General features: G+C 45.6%; 1 protein-coding gene across 1 annotated transcript in view; it reads left to right on the top strand.

Annotated features, from left to right (window-relative positions):
- Positions 1-7677: 7677 nt before the first annotated feature.
- The window catches only part of ETV5 (ETS variant transcription factor 5), a 56497-nt gene continuing 39872 nt past the window's right edge, over positions 7678-24302 (top strand). The window contains exons 1-5 of the mRNA XM_024768872.1: positions 7678-7826; positions 10951-11069; positions 11205-11292; positions 11425-11472; positions 11566-11616. Coding sequence (XP_024624640.1) covers positions 11025-11069; positions 11205-11292; positions 11425-11472; positions 11566-11616 — 232 coding nt within the window. The 5' untranslated portion in view covers positions 7678-7826; positions 10951-11024. The remainder of the gene's footprint in view (positions 7827-10950; positions 11070-11204; positions 11293-11424; positions 11473-11565; positions 11617-24302) is intronic.

Raw genomic sequence — 24302 nt, 5'->3', positions numbered from 1 at the left:
AGTCTAACAGGTGGGAAGGGCCGTTTGCCTTTCGTGGCCAAACACTCTCATCCACTTATTACCTGGCCTCTACAGTGCTATGGGTGGCGGGAGCAAGGGCAGGGGGCAGAAAAACAGTGTGGTAAAGTCCAATTCGTGTTTTTTTAAAGGCTATAATGCATGTACTTAGATATGATTGTCTAGGCAGTAGAACATATTGAGAAACTGTTAATAGTGCATGATTCTGAAGAATGGGTAGGGCTAGGAGGTGATGTGGGGTGTTTATTTTCCATTCTGTACCTTTCTGTGATCTTGAGATTTTTGTCATGAGTCTCTGCCACTTTTCAAAGAAATAAGACAAGAAAATGAATTCTGTGACTATATCTTAAGTGAACAATGAAAATCAGGTTGCAGTTTACCAAAGGACATATACTAGAGTCTCACTAGAGTGTTCAAAGCAACGTCATTAATAATAGCAAAAAAATGGAAACTGCCCAAATGTCCATTAACAATTAAATGGAAAAATCAGTTGTAATATATTCATACAGTGGGACACTGTACAGCGAAGAGAATAAACAAAACACAAGTACACACTACAAAATGGATGTCTTCCAAACATAATGTTGAAGAAGCCAGTTACAAAAGAGTATGTACTGTATGCTTCCATCTGTATAATATACAAAACCAGGCAAAATTGATCTGTGATGCTGGAAGCCCAGATGGTGACTGCCCTTGTAGAGCAGGGGGAGGGGCAGTCACTAGACTAGAGGAGGGGATGAGGGGTCCTTTGAGGGCGTGAGCTGAAAATGTTCTGTAATCTGGATGCTAGATGCACAGAGGAGCTTGCTTTGTGAGAATTCATCAAGCTCCACACTTATGATTTGTTTACTTTCCAGTATGTATGTTGTTCTTCAGTAAAAAGTAAACAAACACGCGAAATAAGCCACAAATTAGATGCCTGAGCATTCGCTTACATCAAGCGGATAATCCCTCTTAAGAGTCAGATGCCGAACTTCTAGCCTTCCTAGATACCCAGCGATGGCCCAGCAGCGGGAGATGGCCTCTAAACCATGGTCCCTGATGGTTTTAGGAGCACCTGCGTCCCGCCAGAGGCAGAGCCTGACTGCAGAGCACCTGGCACCTCTGTGCTGCCGAGCAGCCAGAGCTTTCCTGGGACGAGATGCTGTGCTCAAAGTCTACCTTTCCGGCCAAGTAGTTTGGCTTTTTAATGGGCGAGAAGGCAAAAAAGGGAGAGGAACAGGGGTGCGGAGAGGTTTTCAGGTGGGCTCTGGTTTAAATGGAAGCTGCCCTATGTCCCAGAGGTTGGGGGCCAGAGACAGACTATTCGCAAGAATCTAGGTGGGGAAAGGTCGGCAGAAGCCACCTACTTGTGTTAAACACACTGATTGTTTGGCTTCAGGTGGCAATAGGCGGGAAGACTGCCGCAGGGTGAACGGGCGGGCTGGACGCCCCATCTGAAGCCTTGTGATAGAATCCACACGGGTGGAGCATTTCACCTGAGGGCTCTATTACCAGTTGGGCAGAGTTGATCTTCCCTTTGTCCAACTCCAAATAAATACAGCCCCCTTCACAGGCCTGACAGAGCCCGAGCCGGGGTGGGCACTCAAAAACCAAGCCAATAGCTGAAAAAGCCACCACCCGCTCTCCAGCTGCCACCATGAAGCGGGCCCGTGAGAGAACGCACCTCCCAGCCCTACCATCCCCTCAGCCTGCTCGCCCAGTAGGATGGTGGGGCAACGCCACAAGCCTTTCACAGCTGGAGGAGGGCAAGTTCTAGGTTACCCTGCTACTCAGATTTCAGGGGCTCAAATCTGAGCACATCCAAGCAAGGGTTAACCCCTGGCCATAGGAAACTCTCCACTAATGGCACAGAAGGAAGCAAAAAGAGGACTCCGAAAGGTCAAAATAGATTTTGTCAAGTCTACACATTCAAGTTCATCCACTTCCTCATCGGAGGGGCCCTTTAGCTCTCACTCAGAACCCGTGAACGCCCGTTTCAAACTCCCTTGGTTTGTTGATTTCCAAGCACGTGGTACTCGGAGGCAGAAAATCCCAGCGAACATGAGGGGCTGCTGGAAAAGCATGTTCTTAATGTATTGAGAAGCTCCGCTTGACAACCTACTATGGAAAAGGAGCCGGAAAACTCTAAAGATCAGACATGGGATCCCCCAGAAGCCCAGCAACCTGAGGCTCTTTCATGCAGGGACCCTTCACGGGCCTCAGAGGTAGAGCAGTATGCTGATGGGTGACGTGCTCAAGGAACAGGCAGCTCTGTCCTGCATGGCCGGACCCAAGGTCTAGAAGGCTCGGGAGAGGCTGCAGAGTCACCAGGGAGCAGTAAAGATCCTGTTCTGGAGCTGGACTCCTTTCTGAAGGCAATAAGAAGCCATGGGAAGTTTCCAAAGATTTTCACCCTACGGTTCTGGTAAGTGTTGGGGCTTAAGGAAGAAATTCCTCAGCAGTCAGGAATCTAAATATAACATGTGCCCCCAAGTTTTCTTGATAGTGGATGTTTTATAAAATCTAAGAATTGAGAATTAGGAGAAAGAGGTAGGAGAGAGGGTGTCCTCAAGCTCAGGAAATGAGCCGGGAAAGAATGAGGCCCCACTAGGCCAGTGGGTCACAGGGTCAACCTATTGGATCAGAGGCTTGGCTTCTTCCTTCCTGACTGTGAAGCCTCAGACATGGTTTTTTAAATCTCACTTTGACCCTCTGTTTTCACATCTGCAAAGTGGGTATTATCACCACCTCCAAGAAGGAATGGGAGCACTAAATGACAATGTATGTGAAGTATATTAGCACAGAGCCTGGCATCTAGGGGATGCTCAGTACAGGTCATTTCTAGTCTCTTTCTGACATGGCTCTAATGAAGACAAATTCGAGCTGGCCCAAGATAATAATTCAGAAATCTGCCTGGATTTGCTGGAGCACGTTCCCAAGGAAGCCCAGTGACTCTCAGGGGAATGGCAAGGAAGCAGCCAGAGCCCCAAAGGCAAGATGAGGGAAACCGACAGAGTTGGAAGATGGCTGGAGCTAAGACTTCATAGTAAAGTGTTTCGGAGCAAGGACTCTGTACAAGATCTGCGATGGGCTCCTGACTCCAACTCTTACTGGCTATGCGATCTTCAGCAAGTTACTTAACTTCTCTGTGCCTCATTTTCATCATGCATGAAATAGGGATAATAATGGTACCTACATCACAGGGTTGTTAGGAGAATCAAGGGGGTTAGTATAGGCAAAGCCCCTAAATGGCCTGGTACAGCAACATGACTTTTTGGTGTCAGCTACTGTCACTAAGCACACACACCTTCTCTGGAGCTGAGACAGCCCAGCAGAGTGGTTACTGGCAGGACTCTGGAGGGGGTCCCGGGGGTACAGTCTCCCTCTGACTGTGTGCTAGCCATGTAGCTATTTATGTAACCTCCCTGCACCTAACCTTCCTCATCTGTGAGAAGTGTAGGTGATAATAATAGTACCTCCCTCAGAGGGCTGTTGTTGGGACTAAACGTGCTAATACATGTGAAGTGTTTGGAAAAGCGTCTGGCTCATATTAAGCACTCAGTAAATGTCAGCTATTATTACTCCCTGACTACAAAGAACCCTGAAGACAATATGGCACCTATTCGTTTAAAGAGACGTTGAATCGAAAAGATTTTCTTTTCTTGCCTCAGTTTTTAGGGTATTTATATCTGAATTTTACAAAGGAAGGTGTGCCAACCAGATAGAATCCTTTATCCCTTGAAGACAAGAAAAACGCTGCTGCGCCTCTTTGAAGCAGTCCTCGAGTCCCTTCCCCTGTATTATACAAGAATGGGAAAGGACCACCCCCGCCAGGGTCATGTAGCCCACACCCTCACCTCCAGACAGGGCCACACTCCCTGCAGCATTTCGATCAGAGGAAGGGGAGGCACTGTCCCACTGTGAGAGAGACCAAGATCACCATGCTGCCACATTTCCCACTGCCATCTTGGTGATAGCTCAAGGCAGGGTTACCTGAGTTATACTTTAACTTGCTTTTGGGGTTTTAGGGGGAGACTTTAAAAGCAGTCCTCTAAAGGGAAACAGAAGCTTTCAGGTTGGGGGCAAGGGACTTGTTTTTCTATCCTTCTGTGTTATTCCTCTGAAAACACATTGCAAATCGAAGAACAAGGAGCTAGTTATCCTACTGTGATTGAGTTTTGCTGTTGCCAGAGAACAAAGGCTAGATTGACACGAGATGAACGTTCCAGAGGGCTGGTCTCTCTTTTTGTTATCTTTTCCAGTCCCGTTTCTCTCCTGAAGGAGAGGGAATGGTACATCAGAACAGAGGCTGGACAAATCCTCCAATGTCAGTAATGTTCTTAGGAGGAAAGACTCGGTGTACTAAACAAAGAACTTCTAAATACCGACCCTTAACTCTTTTTAAAGGCAAAGATAATTCAAGAAGACGGGGAGTGGGATGGGGATGGGAGCGGGGGAGGTAAGTCACTAAGAAGGAGAAGCAGAAGAAAAGAAGGAAGAGGTGTAGAAAAAAAAACACATCATAAACACTTAACAGTAAGGAACAAACTCTGGGCCCAGGCATCAGTCTGGCAAGGTAGTTCATCATGAGTTACACCCTCACATTTCACAGCAGAGGCAAGGTGCCTGGGCCCAGGGCCTGAACCCCTGTCCAACACGAGTCATATTCTCAGAGCTGGAGCAATCCTCTGAGTTCATCTACGCCACCCAGTGCAGTAGTATCTCTGCACTAAATCTTTCTGCATAAATGCTTCTTGTGACAGGAGGCTCATTACTAGCAGCAGTATTCCTTTTGGGGCCACTCCAAACATTCCAAAGTTCTTCCGAACCTGATACTGAGCTAAAAATCTGCCTCCCTGTGACTTCAACCAGTTCTGCCCTCTACCATCTGGGGTTCAAATGATATTTCCTGGTGGTTTCCTGAGCAACAAAGGCACATGCTAAGTCAGCCACTTATGGGCTCTGGAGCCTGCCTGCCTTAGTGCTTATCCAGGTTCAGAAACCTACAAGCTGTGCAACTATTGGCAAGTTACTTAATCTCTCTGTGCCTCTGTTTCTTGTCTATAAAGTGCAGATATTAACAGTAGAGACCACTTCAGTTCTATTCTTATGAGGACTAGATGAGATAATCTGTAGAGAATTGTACCTGGCATGAACAGGTTATACATTAAGTAAACTTCAGCCGTTGAAATGGTACAATAGATGGTGGGCTCCTCCAAGACAAAGACTGGATCTTACTCATCTCTGTAACTTTTTTGCTGAGCACAGGGTTTGGCCGAGTATTGAGCACAAAATAAAACATTTATTTTACTGAATGACTAAATAAATAAATGACTAAAGTACTAAATGACTAAATAACATTACCGAATGACTAAATAATTAATTGGCAAGAGCTTTACTCTGATGTAAATCCCTCTATGATCTGGTGTCTGTGACAATCTTCTCATAAAAACCCCTCCCTCAACTCCTCCCCTCCCCCCAACTAAGCTGCTATTTATTACTACTTAATCCAGAAATATCAGCTTTTCTTCCCAAGGTGGGATGGAGAGCCTTGGCTCAAGGCAAAGGTCATCCAAGTCACACTCCAGGCCTCAAGTTCAACCCCATGGAGGAAGTCGCTGTGACGTGTCCTGCACTGTTTCCCTATAGCCAGTGTGATGATGCACCAGGGTTTATGTGGCCCCATGGGCTGCAGGCCTACCAGGCTGAGGCCTGAAGACAGATTGAAGCGAAGAGGAATTCAAAACCTCTTCTGGGAAACTAGATCAGAGAGCAGGATGAGATGGGATGAGGTGGGGTAGGATGGGGGCAGACAAGCTGGGGAGGAGGAGGACTGGGGAGCTAATCTGGGCCCTGAGTCTAGCCCGGGAGACAGCCCTCAGCAACACACTGGGAGCACAACTGGGCTAGGGCTGTACTCTAGCCACCAAACAGAAGTAAGTGGCACTACCTGGAGAGGCACTAAGGGAAAACTCCACTGGAGCTGGGGTAGGTAGCAAATTGCTCTCCTAGGAAATTAAATATCATGGAACTGCTTGTTAAAAGTTCAGAGCGCTTTCCCACCCACCCGCTCATGCCCACCCCACTCTCTTGCAAAGTCTCATGCGTGGTCAGCACTGGGCCTCCGAACTCCCGGTTTCCTTTGGTGAATTCCAAAATTTCTTGGCTATAAACGACACACCAAGAACCCATAAGTGGAAGCAGAAAAGAAAGTGGGCAAATTTTTCCTTAAAAATTTTTTCCCAGAAAGCCACACTGCATTCCCCATGGTGGTGGTGTGAGGCAGCCCCAGAGTTGCCTGGGGCTCCCTTTTCTAGGCGCACTCCCCTGATACTTGGCGTCTTTCTTCCCCACCGCCGGCACACGGGGGTGAACGGCAGGGCACACGAACAGAACGAGAACATAAGAGCTCCCTCACAAGCCCCAGCATCCCGGGGGAGAGCACAGAGCTGCCCCACGGCCTTGCAGGAGGGGGCAGAGGGGGCGGAGAGGGGAGAGGACTGCTTATTTGTTTCCTGGAACACCCTGTTAAGAATCTCAGCAATTGCAGTTAGTGCCCGGTCGTTTGGCAAGCGGAGTAGCTTCTCGTCGTTCCCAGCTGCACGGGATCTAATTCGCAAACACACCATCTTGCATTCAACACTTAAATGGAAAACAGCAGCCCCGGGAGGGAGGCAGGCGATCTAACTCTGCAAGCCCGTTTCGGAGGGCTTTATGTTTCTATTTCTAGGTCTGCGGACTGGTTGGTGCAGTCCTCGGAGAGGATTTCTTTGAGCGCCGACCCTCCCTCTTCTCGGATCCAAAACCCACTCTGGCGGTTATAAACCGCAATTAGACGTGGGGAGAAAACGGGATTTGGTTGGGCCTTGGCCGGCCAGTATAAAATAGTAACTAAAATCTGTTTGAGAGCTCAGATTCTAAAGGGAGATGCTGCTAATTCTTCCCCCACTGGAAACCTAGTTAAAGGAAATTAAGGCCTCTCTTAAAGGTATCTAAGATTAGAGCGCTTGGTTTCCGTTTTCTGTGTTTCTATGGGCCGAACGCCCAGGTCGGTCAGCGAGTTTCTCTCCGGGTGGAATGACGGATTCCTGTCGCCCGAATTCTAAAATGATAAATTCGCTTGGTGCTGCAGCTGCAAACGACTGGCGCCCAGCGGCCCAGTCCTGGCAGTGGTGTTGCTGGGGCGGGGGGGCGGGGAGAGAAGTAGGGGTGAATGGGGAAGGGAAAAGAGCCAAGCCTCGGTAAAAAGTTGGGAGAGCTGCAGGGAAGGAAGGAACTGCGGCTCCTCGAGGCCCTCGGCCCCTTTAAGTTCTTCACTGACTCAGCTAAGCTTCCCCCTCAGGTCGCGTTTTTTATGAATGAAAAACGTCCTTACATTCATTATATAAACAAGCCTGTGCTGATTGGCCAATGGGCCCCGGTGCATAAATTATGTAAAACAGACCCCTGAGAGGTGGGGAAGGACGCGCTGTTGACCAATGGGGACCGGAGTTGATGGGGCGGCTTGGCTGGATTTGCCCGCAGACAGGGTAAACAAGAGGTGATGGACAGCCGCTGGAGCGGCCTCGGGCCAATGGGAACGCTACTGGGCTATAGCCGCGGGCCAATAGCAGAGGGCGGAGCGGCAGGCCGCTGGGGGCCGGGCCAGCGCTCCAGCCTGGTTGGCAGCTGCGGCGCAGAGTCCAGCGGCTGGTGCGCGGAGCAGTTCAACGTCCCCGTAGCGGTTCGGCCCAGCCATTAGCCTAGGCGCCCAGGCCCGGTGCGCGCGTGCGTGAGCGCGCCTGCGCCCCGGGGCCGCTGCAAGGGGAGGAGAGCCGCTGCCTCAGGTGAGGGGGCGTCGAGGAGACAAGGGGGCTTAGGAGGGGGTGTCCAGGAAGGGCCCAGCCGTCGAGAGTTCACTGGCTGATTCAGAATCCTCAGAGTCTGGGTGCACTTTCCATTGGGGTTGGGTCCCCTTCCCTCCCGAGGCTGACCACCCCCTCCTCCCGCGGCCAGGTCCGGTTCGGTTCCTGGGAGGCGTCGGGCGGGGGCGGCTAACGGTTCCGGAGCTAGCGGAGAGCGGGTTTCCGCACGTCGCGGGGGAGGCGAGCGGGAGCGCGAGGTGCGGAGGCTCCCGGGTGGAGATGGAGGGGCGGGGAGTTGCGGGCTTTAGTCTCTGGAGACCTGAGAGCCCCGAGGGGACTTGGAGGCTCGCGAGAAGAGGCACTCGGCAGATCTTTGCTGGGGGGAGGAGGGGGGCTGAAGCAGCGTAGGGGGAACGTTTGAGAGTGATGCACCCCCACCCCAGCACCTGGAGGGGTTAAGTGACATAGGCATGTGCAGCCTCCGGGGTTGGGGGTCGGCCAGGAACTTATGAAGGCCTTGCAAGTTTCAGGATGTGGAAAGCGGACACCCAATCCCCCCACTCCCACCCGCAGCAGACTGAGGGCGTCAGGCTGCATGGCGATTCTCGAGAAATAGGAGAGCATCAGAACCGCGGCCTGGGGATGGTGGAAAAGAAAAAAAATGGGTGCGGAGGGCGGGGGATGGAGAGATGCTGGAGCCTCGCGCTGGATTTGGGATCTGACCGCATTTTCAGAGGGGAGGGGACCTCTGGGGGAGCCGAAATCCTGATTGTGGAGGGGTGCCAAAGAGAGATGTTTGGAAGGGTGTTTTTTTTGGGGGGGGGGGGCCGATTGGAGGCGGTTGGTAGCGCCTGGCGCCGCAGCTCGTTTTTATGAATGTGGGTGACTTTATGAATGAAGTGGGTTTCTTGCGTTGGCTCGCCGCTCCCTGCGGCTTTTTTTTCTTTCCCTTTTTGTGAATGAAGCATTGAGCTTTCTTCCTAGGACGCTGGGGTGAGGGGCCTGCGTCGGAGGCTGGGCGAGCTTTGGGAGTGGGGGCGGGGGCGCATCTGAAGGAGTTTTCTTGAATGGAGAAGGCTGGGAATTGGGTGGAAGTGTGTCTTGTTTTGTGAATGGGGCCCAGTGAGAGGGATCCAGTTACAGCCTTTACCTGATGTGGCGGCCGCGGCTCTCTCTCATTCATAAAACCGGGCCCGCTGCGCGCCGCGGGGGAGGGGCCTCGATCGCGCCGCTGCGCTGTGTTAAAGTTTTTCCTGGGGGCCCCGGGAAGGGGGGGGGCACAAAGGAAGTGGTTTAAACTCCTGGATGAACTCGAGCCTTCCCTTCAGGCTTTAAAAAAAATTACACTTTGAACACGATTTTTCTAGCCCTTGAACTTTGAGAGCTGCGTTAAAGATCCTTGATCCCTCTTTTGGGTTCGCTCCTTTCTTTCATTTAATTTTTTTAAAGGTATTTTTGCTTTTCATGGTGAAGTATTTTTGCAACGTATTTCATCATGAGACTCTGAAAATATCTCCCCCTCCGATCTCCTACCCGTTGTCCCCTTCTCCCAATAGACATTTACAGAATTTCTAAGGCCACGATTTATTTTATCTGACAGATTTTTGAAGGCTGCAGAGAACTCATTTTCTTGCCCCTCAGCTCACTGCTGATGCGCCTCAGGTTTTGTTTACCGTTTGGTGACATTTGGGAAGGAAGCTTTATTCTGAACGTTTTAGCGCTGTTTGGAAGGCACGCAGGCAGGCTAGCCGAAGTGTTTTTCTAGGAAGTTATGAAGTGTGCAGTTTTGTCCCTCTCCCTCTTTCTCTTTGACTTGGGAAATATCTTATTACTTGGACCGAAGTGCTGAGAGGAGGCTGGCCGTGAAGGGTTTCCTCGTATCCTGCTAACTTACAAAAATTGGATATGTTTCACACAGTGTGAAAAACAAATTGGATGGAATTGCCCACTGAGAAAAAGTTCCCTATCTAAAATTTGTATACAAGTTAAAGAAAAGATTTATCCTGAAGTGTTTCGCATTGCTTAGAGCTGGGATGAGTGAAATGAATGTTTCCCCCATTTTGTTGACTTAACTGCGTTTTTGTTTGAAGAATAAAACAGTGTTCGGGAAAATGGCACTTTAATAAAATTGTTAGTTTATACCTCTCAAATTAGAAAAAGTTCCTCCTCTCCATTCTGACCCCCAACCTCCCTTCCTAGCCCCAACACTTGACAGTGCTGAAACAAGTTTAATTTTATTTTTTGGTCATATTTGAGAAAAAATGATTTCATTATAATAAACTCATTTTTCTTTCCATGGATCTTTTGCTTTTAATGCTTTTTAAAGATCTGTGGTAGAGATGCATTTAAAATATGTGCAGTGGAATTTAGTTAACTTTATGCATTACTTTTCATAGCTACTTTATTCTTTAAGAAGTTGGAGATATCACAGACATCTCTGTAAGTTGCCACGGAGTCGGTGACATTTACAGACACTCCAGCTGTTTGGACAGAAGGTTTAAGTTTTAATAAAAAGCTGTGTGTGAAGTTAGGTATACCACCACTGATGGTTGTATTCCTGGAACTATTTTTAGTGTTTTACCACTGACCTACAAAATACTTTTAGAAACAGTATGTATGTCAGATTCTTAATTGCAAATAATTTGGAATGCTTAAACGCAGTTTTTCTCCTTCCTGTCACTGTACTGTCAAAAATTAAATTATGTCTAAAAAAAAAAAACCCTAACACTACAAACGCCCTGGGGAATATTCTTATGGAGAGAATCTTGAAATCGCCCTTTTTAATGAAAATAAGGTTGTTTTTTTTTTTTTTGGTAGGGGACAGGTAGTAGTAAACCTATAATTTTAATGATTAAATAAAAAGAGAGAGAAAAAGATTAAAAGACTGACTAGGTGAATGGATTTGGCACTAAGTACACCATGAATCTTTGATGCCCTTAATCAAGCCCAGCGTTAGTCTGTAAAGCTTACACCTTGAAGTGGGCTTTAATTACCTCAGAGAAAGATAGTGATTTTGCACAGGCCCTAAAAGGACAAGCAATATAAAATTACTTCATTTCTCTTTCTTCCCCCCTCTCGGTTAAAATCTCCCAAATTCGTATTACAGGAGGACCCCTTTCCCCCCAGAAATTACTCAATGCTGAGACCTTCCAAAGTGACATTAGAGACATTGGAAGCACCATGGATGGTTTTTATGATCAACAAGTCCCTTTTATGGTCCCAGGGGTAAGTTTATGTGGCTTTTGGTTTGTTTTGTCTTCCCTCTTCGAACATGAGTCTTCTCCTTATTGGTTTATGGCACAACCCCCTTTGGACCCCTTTCTTACACTTGAGTCTTCACTGTCTGTTGGCCTCTTTCAGAAATCTCGGTCAGAGGAGAGTAGAGGGCGGCCTGTGATTGACAGAAAGAGGAAGTTTTTGGACACAGATCTGGCTCATGATTCTGAAGGTAGTGAAGCTTTCCCCTCTGTTGTGGCTTGTTCACATGGCCCCCTGCAAAAGCTGCATGCAGCCAGCTCTTCCCTCTTCTCCCTAGCAGAAGAATTCTCCTCATTCTGGTGTCTTCTGTTTTCAATTCCAGAGTTGTTTCAGGATCTCAGTCAACTTCAAGAGGCTTGGTTAGCTGAAGGCAAGTTTCTTGGCTGTCCTATTTTCCACATAAAACATTTTACTGTGCTTTTTAATAAAACTTAAAGGTCTAAAATAAAAATCTCTTTTCCAGCACAAGTTCCTGATGACGAACAGTTTGTCCCAGATTTTCAGTCTGATAACTGTAAGTACCTTTCTGGTGGTGGCACATGTGTTCTAAAATTTTTTGGTCTTGGATCATCCAAGTCTAGAATACTCTTTCCAGTTGTAGCCAGCATATTTGGACAGTGGAATGTGTTTGGTTTCTTTTAATAATTCAAAGTTAATCCCCCTCCAAATTTGTTTCATTCCTTATGGAAATTATTTCTAAAGTGCTTTTACTGTATTGCAGGTGAGATTTACTGAACATGATTTTATCTTAAAATGTCTTTTTGCCTAAGAATTTTGCAAGGCTTCAAGATCCAAATGATAAATTAATTGAAATATATAAGTTGTTGGACCAAGCATCCATAAATCAGTCATCCTTTTACAGTGGTTTTTTGGGGTTTGTTTTATAAATTAAATCCTTGATGCAAATCATGAGCCTGACTTTTTTTTTCTTTTAAAGGTGCAGAAAATAGTTAATGGAAGATTCCAGTTAATTGTTGCTTCACCAAACATGTTGTCAATTTTGTTTCTAGTTCAAAGTTGACAAAAGGTGGTCACAGAGTGACCTGATTTACACTTATTTTTCATGTAGTTGTCAGGACTTTATCATTCAGAGAAGAGTAAAAACTTTCTTAAAATGGTCTTTAAGCGCTCATATCACTGAGATAACAAATGCAGTGGGAGCTCAAAAGGCGGCTCTTGGTGCTGGCACAGGCACAGTTCGCATTACACTGATCTTTTGGGGCTGTCCTCAACAGGTCTGGGAGATTTTATGGTCCAGGAAGCGCTATCAAGGACAAAGCTGGCTGATGAAATTTGAGCAGCACAGGGCAGCTCTAGAGAGCATTAGTTACTGGCGAATGAGCAGGTTTAAGAGAGGCCTGGAGAAAAATGCTGCCTCTCTTGAGAGTTGCATCATAGAGAAATTCGTGTCTTAGTCATAGTTTATAATAGCAAGCACCTGAGCCAGGCAAGGATTCGATTTCTCATTTTGCACCAACACATTCTTCCCAGCTTTGTTTTATCTCGTGTGTGTGTGTGTAAAATGCCACTGGGAGAGAGCATATCCTTTGGTGTAAGTAAAAGTTGGGTGTTCTAAATCAATAAATGAAAGACCAGAGGTACCAGCTAATCTTTAATGATAGGCCTCGTATTCAAGGTACAGTGCTGGGAAACTTTGAAAGGGAACAAACTGTAACCCACAGATGCATGGTTACCTTAGCTTTGTCACAGCTTGCTGTGAATGCTTTCGATAGGAGAGTAAATGCGTGTTAATTATTGCCCTCTGATTGCTTTCAAGTGATTGGGAAGCTTGCCACTAAAAGACTAAATAAAGATAACCTAAATTGTGTGTGTGTGTGTGTGTGTGTGTGTGTGTGTTTGCAAGATAAAAGACAGGATTTGTAATCCTACTTTGTTCCGTGCTGACAATTTGGCCCAGCCTTTCCGGTTCTTGCTCAGAGCAGCATAAACTGCAGTCTGGGAGGTGGCTTTCTTGGCAGAGGTAATGCTTTTATGACACTTGTTTCTCTGTAACCCAAAAGAGTTAAAAGGAGGGTGAGATGACTGCATTCAGGTTGATTTCATGTGCTGAATCAAAGGTATGTTCTTTAGAGAAAGATGTCAGCAAACAGGATTTATATTTGGAGAGATATTTATCTGCAGGAAGAAGCTAAAGTGAAGGAATCAATAAATGTGTTTTGGCTCCTTAGAAATAATTCCTGCTCAGCAAATAGAATGTGCTAACTTCTTTAATTAAAGTGCCATACCTAAAATGGAGCTGCTTTGGGAGATGTTTCTGCTTACCAAGTGTGATGTGTTTCTTACTTTGTTTGCTTTTTGCTTTAACTTCTTAAGGTTGAGCTTTTCTGTCTTTTAAGGATAAAGCAGATGGTTGAGCAGCCTCAAAAAGTCTCTTAATAATTCTTTCCCCCTCTCTGACTCTTATTTCTGGAGGTGGAGCTTCAAGAAGGATAGATTCAAATAGAGGTTAGGCAGGAACACAAATGTGGGGAGGTGTATCCTTGAGCCATTTATCCTTGCTGTTACATGTGTAACTGCTTTGACTGCAGTTGAGACAGGCAGTGTGGACTCATGGGAGCTGGCAGAGCCCAGGGCTGGGCAGACTCTATGTGAGTGCATCTCACAACCTCCTGCTGAGGATCAGCTTCCACTCCAGTCACCTTCTGGAAGAGCCCATGATTGTTCCAGGGGAGGGGGGAGAATCTCATTTAAATTTAATGAAATCTTATGAACTGGTTTGAATCACCCGATCAATGAACTATAAACCAAACTCACACTTGCTAGGTAAAGCAAACCTCTTCCTTAGGGTAGCAGAAACGTTTGTGTCTTCAGATATTCTTCTGTGGCCTGCCACAAGTAGTAGTCTACCTTTCCTGTTGCTGATGATTTAATTTTCCATCTTGTATGTGTGAGAGTTTTTGTGTGTGTGAGAGAAAAAGAAATACCAAGTAATGTGGGCAACGCTTTATTTTAGAACGTCAGGTTTGAAGATTATGGCTTACCTTTTTTTGATAAACACTGTAAGCTCAACTTCTAAAGAGATTATATTTTGTAAATTTTCTAGATTTGGGTTCCTATCCATAGACATCCATCTATAAGTGTGATTTAAAGAAATGAAACCACTGTTCTTATAAGTCTTATAGAAATGCCCAGCCTACTTCTGGTTGTATAGATTTCCCCTTAACGTCACAAATTCAGACATTAGTAAAGTATCCCCCACCTGGAAACTCCTAAAGGTCACATTCAAGGGAATAGAAGGTTTAACCTGTAGACATAGGGGTTCTGCCAATGCTGTCCATCGTCCCTTGATCCTGATGAATAATCCTGAAGATCCCAGATTGTTTGAGCTAGAGGTCCCTTGTAGAGATGGTCTTGCCTAACCCTTTCATTTTACTAAAGGGTCTTGCCTAACCCTTTCATTTTACTTATGACAAGGTCCGGATAGCTGGGGAGACTGACTAGTGATTGGGGGCAAGTGGGAGGGGTTAAGTGAAATGAGGGGGGAAAATGTATAAAATCATATCCTTGAAGAAGCTCTCACAAAGCTGCAGAGCCAGGGAGCACTGTCACGCTCAGGGCTGCTCAGGGCTCCCCCTCATTATTCCAAATACCTGGAGCTGGCCCTCAAGAAGGCCTGGGAGAGTGCTGGCTGCCCAGTCTAACCCACAGTTCTCTCCATTCTACAATCCCAAGAAACCAATTCAATATCTTGGTGCTTTGAGTTTTTTCATGTAGGATTTGGAAGAAAGAGAAGTTATAAAACGGAAAAATTATGAAACACATGTTTTCTAGAAGACATTAGTGTGTATACAGATAAAACTACGAATATATATCCTGTATATTATAAATGTGTGTATAGCTACATGTGCCTTAACACACAGAACTACCAAACCACAGAATCTGGGTCAGCAGATAGATGTGTACTACACATTTTTACTACACATTTTCACAGAATTAGCTGCAAATCAAAACCATGGATAAGAATGGAACTCAAAGTGCTTAGATTTGGGGCAGGGGTGGGTAGTCGACATTCATTTTTCTGAGCTGACTGTTTGGGCACCTTAGGGTAATTACTAGATTTTAGCATATATAAATGGGTTTTTTTTAATGCAGATTTCAGTTCTGATTTTTAAAAATCTCACTCATTTGTTTGAATTGTGACTGTTTTATCTGTCGGCATTTTGAATAACTAAAATATTTTATGCTGGGGAGAAGGTGTGGTAAAATCTTATTTTAAAAGATGGTCTCTGTACCAAATATAATTTGAAGAATTGTTTTAAAATCTGAATGACCTTATTTTCCCCTGGAAGTGTTCTTTTTAGATCTGTGCTTCAAAAAGAATGGACCGACTGGAGGAAGTAAGGGTAATTTCCTAAGGACTGGCTAATTAACTGATAAAAATCGACATTTCATAAATACATTGCAATAGATGACTGGGGAAATAGGATTAACTGTTATGGCAGCCCTTGAGCCTAAAATACATTGATCTTAATCCTGTTTCTATATGACATTATTCATCTGGTTTTTTTGTTTGTTTGTTTACTGCATAGGAGGTTGATATGGGAGAGGGAGTGCTTTCCTTTGGGAGAGGGCACGTGATTTTGGCCCCAGACATGATGTAGCAAAACTGTACATTTACTTGCTCTGTGTCCTTGGGCCATTTCTATATGAAAGGAGCATCCTAAAGTCTTTTTGTTATAGAAGGTAAGAGAGAAAACAGTAGGCACTTTAAAAATAAGAGGCTTGAGGGAATCAAGACTATCATTTTATCCTTATCCAGAGCCGGTAGCTCTGAAGGTAGGGAGAAGAAACAAGCATGCTAAAGCGAGAGGATGAAAACTGGAGGTTATTTGACTCCAAGTTTTACAAACTTTTCAAAGTCTTTGTTAGCTATCCCACTCACCCTTACCACTGAGAAGGGACTAAATGATTTGAAATCCTTCCTGTTTTGATAGCCTCCAAGATCCCTAAGATGCTGGACTCCTAAGGACCCAAGACGTAGTGTTCCCATTTATCAAACAGAGCCATATGTTTACACGAAATCTCTTTTCATCTGACTTTAATTCAGTTAGGCTTATTAAAAACAATAGATTTTTTTCCTCTTCCTCTTCTATGTCTCTCTGCTCTCAGTCCTCTAATAAAACCCAGTATCCTTTCCAATCATTTGTGTTTGGCGCAAAAGACTTGGAATGGGGAATTACATCTGCATCTGCCGGGTACTGGGCAGATCACTTTTGTAGATTCCAGAGGTAACAAAATCCTGGCATCAATCAAGAAATTACAGTCTATCCCTTGTTTTTCAGCGTTCTTCGGCTTTATAAGATGAAGACATGGGTAGACTGGTAAAGCTGAGGATTTGTACTATCTACCATTTCAACCATCTAGTAGTATCATTGTTTTAATTTCAATCCTAGAAAAAAATACGACCTGGTGGGGTAGGTGGGGTGTGTAATTCTCTACCCAGAGACTCTTCCCTCCACGTGTTTCTGCAGTTTTCATGGTGGTAAAGCACATCCGGGCCCAGAGGCTGACAGCCCCCTCTCGGGCACATGGCTGCCCTTGAGGCAGCTTGGGCCCCATCTGTGCCCTGGCACACAGTGCTTCTCCGCTTGGAATCCAGGGAGCTCAGAGTCTTGTCATGTTGCAGCTCCCAGCTCTTGGACAAGTGCCAGGCATGTTGATGCCAGTACCGGATTAGGTTTCTTTTTTAAAAATTCATTTTGTGAACTCATCAAGCTCATTTAACAGAGGCTTTGGTCGTCAGTTTCTATCATTGTCCCATCCCTCTAAGAGGCTCAGCTTAAAATAAAGGAGAGACAAGACACTAAGCCCCGAGTGTGTCAGTGGGTGGATGCCCGCACAGGGGTGTGTGTGTGTGTAATCACAAGGTAAGTACACCTTTGGGCTTGGCAGGTAAATGACAGATGTTAGCAACTCAGATGTTAGAGCCCCCTCATGAAGGAGGCTCCCCTGCCTAACAGAAAGAAACATCTAGAGGAAAGTTGTAGCCAAGGGTGAAGATTCCAGGGAGCAGGATAAGGTCTAGCTGTTAAAAGGCCAGGAGTTTTGAGTCTGATCTGCAGAGCACTCCAGGCGTTGAATGGAGAGTCTGTAGTTAGAAAGATGCAGAGAAGTGCTTCCGGTGTCACTATCTCAGTTCACTGGCTGTGGGAATGGGGGCAGGCAGTGAGAAGAGGTCCACATAAGACATTTGAAAATAGTCCAATATGTTTCGAAAAAGAAGGAAAACCCATGTGCTAAAATTTATCTTTCCTAAAGTAGTATATTCTTCCTTGAAATAAAGTCTAGTTGTCACACTGGCTTCATAAGATCTCCCTTAGGGTGATATTGAAGGCCTGAGAAGAATAGAAACCCAACCAGTTTTTAGCCTTGTACTTTGCGTTGTCCTTGGAGTAGATTTCACTCCCACCCCCGCCCCCAGATCTCCTGCCCTTCGCTTTTGATGTCTCCTGAGCATGCCCGGTGGGTATTATAAACTTTTCAGGCCGGATGCAAAGCCAGGAAAAGGAACTGTGAAACTGTTCATAATAGGTAGCTCGACCCCTCCCCCTCTGCAGCCAGAATCTAGTAGTGGGTGTCTCCAGAGACCCACACCCTTGGGGAGGAAGCCAGGTGGCTCCCGATACAGCTATTGGCAGTGAATGGAAAAGCAAGGAGTCTGGAAAGGCTGGCTTCCATAGGGAGCTGTCCTCTAATGCAAACCAGTTCGTCCCTGAGGGCAGGAGAAATACCGCTGAAGTCTGTTTCTCTCAGCTGGTAGCTACAGTCAGAGTCTGAAGTGGGCCGCACAAGACAGATTTCTTTTGCCAGAGGGCACTTGCCGACCTCACTTGGAGCTGACTTGCACACCCTTGCGGATTTCAGCCAGCGTCTTGGCCATCTGAATCTTAGGGAGTTGCAGAGCACGCCTGCAGGGTCTGAATTTCTTACATAAACACAGCGCGCTGGGCGAGCAGGCGTCCCTGCGGCGACAGCTGGTCTCTGCTCCGTCGGCCCTAGCGAGCCGAGCGGCTGAGTCCCCCCCACCCCCACCCCGGCCTGAATGGAGCATTCCAAATTGGTTGTGAATGGAGGGCCGGGCTCCCTTGCAGACTTTTTCAATGAATAACCAGACCCCATTGTGCAGGCTGTGGAAAAACAACCAACTCAAACAACACTGGGACTGTTAGAAATATGCTGGTGATTGGCAGTTTGGAGAACCTCCAAAATTAGTTTCCTTTGGCTTCCCTGTTGCTCCCTGTTCTCCAAGCCTGGGCTTAATGGGGTTTGAGTTTTCTTTTAAGTGCTGACTTTAACCCTCCAACTGCCAGGCTGGGGGGCCTGGGCTTAGGCAAAGGGCTGCTACTGACCCATGGGCCCGCCCCCTCCCCTTGCTTAGTCTCCCATTTTAGACTGTAGCTGTCTAAAGGGAGTGATAATAGGAGAGGGTGGTTTAGCTTCCCTGGAGAGAGAGGTGTTGAGACTTGATCTGAGGATATTACCCTTTTATCTCTTGGTTCCCGTGGAGCTGTGGCTTTATCTCCCCACTGAAGAGTCCTGCCTGCTCTTCTACTCCAGTCTTTACTCCAGGCCTGAAGAACGGGTGTTTTTCTGTTATAGCACTTTTACTTAACATTTTAACATGGGAGGGACCTAGCTGTAATTTCTCGACTCCTTGGCCTTCTCTCTCCCGTTTAATTTCCCACTGTAGTCAGATACCTGTCATTTTAAAATGACCCTTCCCAGACTGGTCCTCAGCTATGGGGGAGCCTCACTATGGCAGCAACCCTCCCATGGGGTACTCATCAAATGCCTTTTCTCCTTAACATCCCAGGAAGTACCAGAAAGAACCCAGCCTCTGAGGAACCCCAACACCAGAGTGGCCTCCTCACCCCCAAACTAGGCCAGGTTCTAGGGGTACCCTTGCCTCAGTATCGCCCACCCTAAACATCTTCCAGCCTCTTGGCTAACAGCTCACAGCCATACCCCCCTCCTTCCCCACCTCAAAGGGCTGTGTGGGCTAGACCAGGGCCGTATGATAAGCATAAAAAGGACAATCCGTTAAAAAAACAAAACTTAATAGTAATGATCTGGTGCCATTTCCTCAGGGTTTTAAATTAAGAGTTCTTCTTAGTCCCTGCTCGTCATCCTCACCACCTAACAAGGCTGTTTGCATTTGTCCTTTTGCTGTAAGGATTTTTTTTTTTCCTGTAATGTTTCCTTTGCTGTAAATTGGTCTTGCAAGAGTGTCTTCCCTTCCCTATTAAAAAAAGAACAGGCCTGGGCAGATTGTCCTTTTGTGAGAGAGTTTGAAACCTCTCAGGAGGTAACCCTAGATATGGGCTGTGTAAGAGGATGCTGGTAGTTGTGCTTCTCCAGAGGGGCTGAGGAGGACTTGGCTTACATAAACACTTCTCAGCTGAGTGCCTGGAAATGCTTTGTAATTGCCTGAAAGGGCACTTAACGAGGGTCTTTTATACTTTTCCCATAGAAAAGGTAGAATAGAAGAGGGGGGATGTCTCTTCTACTTGGCTGCCCACAGTAAAGATCAGATCCTGGAAGTCCTACCCCAAGTTTCCTATCTGAATTTTAATAGAGAATAATTCAGTAGGGATAATGTCACTGTGCTGAGGGTACCTCAGCAGAGTCAGAACATTTCTGCTTCTCCTCAGCTTCGTTCTCTTTTCTTTCCTTCCCCACCAGCCTGGGATCTTATTTCTTGGGGAATAAAGAGAAAACAGCAGCGTAGGGCTTTAATGTATTCTGTATTTTGACATATTAAACAAGGTCCCTGCTTTCCAATTTCCATTCCTGTCGAAACAAGAAGCAAACAGTTTCTCTTAGGCTCTAAGTGTGTCCAAAAGCAGAGAACCCCTGTCACGTGTTTCTTCACGTCTGCCTGAGCTGTAGCATGGTGCTCTGTGTGCAGCCGACACTTGGGGAGTGTGTTTTGCACACCACGGCTCTCTGTTCTGTTCCCTCCCCGCCCTGTTGCTCAGCAGGCCCCAACGCCAGCCTCCAGCCTGCAGGGAAGTAAGTTTGTAATGTGAGTTCTGAAAGCCCCTGGGATGACCTTAGTGATAGATAGAAAAATACTAGCTAGGGCTATTTCTCATTTTCTGATTCCTCTCTTAAACACATACACTAGCCAGGTCTACCCAGGCTGCATCTAGACTTTGTGTGGCTAATGCTGTTCTCCAGTAAAACTGTATGTGTGAGGGGACAAGTCACAGTTTAGGTACCCTTGACACACTTGGTGCGTTTCTGCTCTTAGGAACGTTGGGGTTATAAATAGAAGGGAATGGTTCTCTCCTACGAGAAGCCTATTTCTCTAGGGTTTGAGTTTTCTCCCGTCAGACTTTTAAGATGAACTTTAAACTTGAAGGTAAAATTTTCCACCGTGATTAAATCCCACTTCAAATATTCTTGTTGCTTTAATGCCAGTTTAGATGAAAATCAAATAAACTGGGAATAAATTATAGAAGGGGTGTAAGGTTTGGTCTTGCATTTTTTTCCATTCAGGACGAATGTGCTGTTTCCCCCTTTCCTGATGGTGTGTTCCGCTGTGAGCAGCCCTTCGTGGTAGAATTTGCTGTGGCTGACGGAAAGCCCACAGTGGGGGGAGCCAGCCTTTCACCTCTAACCGAACCCGAGTTGGGAGAACAGGGCCCTGTTTAGGCCTCTCTCTCAATGGTAAAAGTTAAGCAAGTAAGTTGTCTATCATATTAGTTTCTCTGTGGCCTAGAGTTTTGGGATGTGACACTGATGCAATTAGAAATATTCATTCTGTATAAAATATTTTCATGGCAGAGCCCCGTATTATAATACACAAGCCCTACCTCAGAGTTGGGCCAGATCTTTTCTAAGCTCCTTTTTCTCCCTTTCATTTCTAACTCTTATATTCAAGGCCTCTGGGTTTCCATTTTTGGAATTCTAAAATAACAATCCTAAATTGTTAGGATGAATGAGTCCCTGAAAGAAAATGAACTGCACAAATCCAAGCTGTTTCAAGAATAATACTAAAGTGTGAAGAGAGTGTGAACTTGAAGTAAATCTGAAACTAGTTCATCTGGGTCAAAAAAAAAACAAACCCAAAACCTCTCTACTACCATTGGCATTAAATTATCTTCCTTATTTGAGAAACCAGTTTTCTATTTAGAAATGACTATTTGAAAGATGCAGTTTCAATAAGAGGTAGCTGTTCCGTGATAGGCCCTCTTTCTGACCTGCAGTTCCCCTCTGAGTCAGGACATTCCTGATTTAGTACATTCAGCCAAGGTGGGTTCCTCTTACTAACATGACCACTTCTTTTGGGAGGAGAAAGAAAGCATTAATACAAAGAATCTTTTTCCTTCTAATTTAGCCAGACTTAGAATAGAGGCCCTTAAAAAAATCGCCTGTCATTATTGTTAGTACTGGTAGAGGTGAAGAAAGGATAAGGCCAATGTCCTATAAATTCCATTTAGCAACTGCTCTTCCTAGTTGATGACCAAGGACATGACCAGCCAACCTCTTTACCCTGGCAAACTTGCCACTGGGCCATAGGTCCCCCTTGAGGACTCTTTGGCCCCTAAGCCCTCCCTGTGTATAGGCCCATCACCCTGACCTCTTCCCAGCACCTGCCCAGCCTTTCCAGCCCCTTGTTGCAGAAGAGGCAAATAGATGGCCTTGAGGACCACTTCTCTTCCTAGCCAAAGCTATCCTTGCTCTGTCTGCGCTTTAGGACCTGGGCATCACCCTTGTCTCGGGTCACGTTTTCTCCTCTCCGGAGGCAGAGTAAAGAGGTAGGGGAAGCCTGGAGCACCCCCTGGAGGCTAGAGTGCCGCCCGCATTTTGAGTGGTCAGCCTGGGTGGTACTGTTCTACCTTTTGGGTTGCAAGTGTACATTATACACTGACCTGCCAAACTGATTTCCATGGGCAAAATTTAGTTTTTCATCTTCTGCCCAATAATATTTCAGCTGGTGATTTGATTTTGAGATACCGTGTCCTGGTTGTGCCACCAGTGGCTGCCATTGCTGGAAGAGGCAGTGGAAGAGGGGGCAGGGGAGGGAGGAAACTTTTTGTGGGATGATACCATGGAGCTGGGCCTAGCAGAAGCAAACCTCCAAATCACCCACCTCCCCTCCCCATTCTATGAAGTTACTAGGTAATATAAACATTCTAGTTCATATAAGGCCCCAGCAGTGTAAGAATGCCCCCAATAAAGCCCTTTCCTATAAAGTATAACCCCCTTGTCCAGTCAGTCCCTCTTTTCCACAGAGAAATTTAAATCCCTTTTTAAGTGTAAAACCACCATTTTCATCTCTTCCTGCTTTTACCCTAGCCAGAAGGGCTTTGTTTGGGGGTCTAAAGAAAGCTACAACCTCGGGGCCCCTTAAGCTGGAGCTTTGGCTTCTTCGGAGCTGGATTTCTCCATTGTTGAATCTATCTTGTGTCATATATTCCACATTCCAGGGAGCAGTAAGAGCATAAAATACCATAACACCAGGCCCATCCAAACAAAATTTAGCAACATTTCACTTTCCAGAGCCAGTGTGAACACTGCAGCTTCTTGTCATCGAAGCACCAACCTCACATACAGCCAGCCTTTCCCCCCTGAGAAAGCAGCATTCTACAAGCCCAATACTTGATCTGGGGCACAACCTAGACCCATGTTGCTCTTGTCAGCTCGAGTCCATAACAGAGATTTAGGGTCATCCTAGGTAAACAAAATGGAAGAGAGGCCTACAGAGCATGGCCTCATGGTTTTAACTTCTTCATGGTATCAATTCTGTTGTCTAATTTACAACCCAGGTGGGAGACATTCTATCAATAACTCTAATTCCTGTCTCCTGGGAGAAATTCCACTGCCTTTGCAGGTGACCTCTCAGAAGTTTCAGATACCACTCTCTACTAATGCTATTTATACCTTTTCAAAGTTGGGCCAGTTTTTTTTTAAGCTCCTTTCCTCCCTTTAATTTCTAAACTCTTGTATTCAAGACCTCTTGGTTTCCATTTTCAGAATTCTGAAGTGATCTTCTCATGTCCCTGCTAACAGTTTGTCTGCCACTCCATTTGTGCATTGAGAGGGGTCTCTCTGGAAACAGTCTCCATACCACCTTTTTAAAAATTTTTAAATTTTATATTGGAGCATAGTTGATTAACAGTGTTGTATTAGTTTCAGGTATACAGCAGAGTGATTCAGTTGTACATATACATGCATCTATTCTCTTTCAAATTCTTTTCCCATTTAGGCTGTTACGGAGTATTGAGCAGAGTTCCCTGTGCTATATAGTAGGTCCTTATTGGTTATCCATTTTAAATATAGCAGTGTGTACATGTCAATCCCAATCTCCCAATCCACATCATCTTTCAAGTAAGTGCCTATCATTTTTTATAGGAACTCGCCAAAAAATATTCCTGGGCTTGCATCCCCCAAAGTTTCCAGCTGTAGAATTCCAAATACTTGATATAACCTCATTTACTCTTATGAGTAAGAAAGGTGTTTTCTTCCCTCACCTCTTTTCCCACTGTAGCAAGACTCTAGTTTGGCTCTAGTTTTGTAGGTTATTATTTCACTCTGGTATTACCCAGCCATCTTCATGCAGGGTCATCAAGATTTGAATCTCGCTCTTGGGCTGGTCCTGTTCCAATACCAATGTAATTATAACCCTATTTGTTGGATCTGACGGTCTTTTCCCATAGTCCATGTCATGATAAGTTCAAAGGCTTTTTTCTTGAGCTGATTATGTTACCCCAAGTTTCTAGCTCTAAATCATGAAAAACAGAGTGGGTTTTTTTGTCCACACACCAATTCCTGAAGCCTCTCTTCTGCTGACTGTAGGTTTTTCCCGCTGCTTGGGAGAAATCTGATTCCTGGAGCCAGATGTTCCAGGAACTAGTTTTATCAGTTCCTAATTTGGCTCCTACGTTATTTATTGTACGGAAGATGATATTGGCCATCCATATAGAGAAGACTTCTTTAATTGTTAATTGATGAATTCTGCTACTTCCTGGTTGATCTTACGTCCTGGGGCCCTGAAATATATCACCAGGGTGATAGTCAGTCCTTTGGTCCTTACTGAGAAACAGGACAAGTAAGGAAAGAATAAGCTGGAAAAATCAACATATCCCCCCACCACCATGATTAGTCTCCAATCTAAAACCCTGAATACTATCCCTGTTACTCATCATCATAAACCTTGTAGTTCTATTTGAT

Source organism: Neophocaena asiaeorientalis, unplaced genomic scaffold (genome assembly GCF_003031525.2).
Source record: "Neophocaena asiaeorientalis asiaeorientalis breed wild unplaced genomic scaffold, Neophocaena_asiaeorientalis_V1.1 scaffold225, whole genome shotgun sequence".
NCBI classification, from domain to species: domain Eukaryota; kingdom Metazoa; phylum Chordata; class Mammalia; order Artiodactyla; family Phocoenidae; genus Neophocaena; species Neophocaena asiaeorientalis.
The sequence above is the reverse complement of the archived record's forward strand: the minus strand, read 5'-3'. Positions and strand labels throughout refer to the sequence as shown.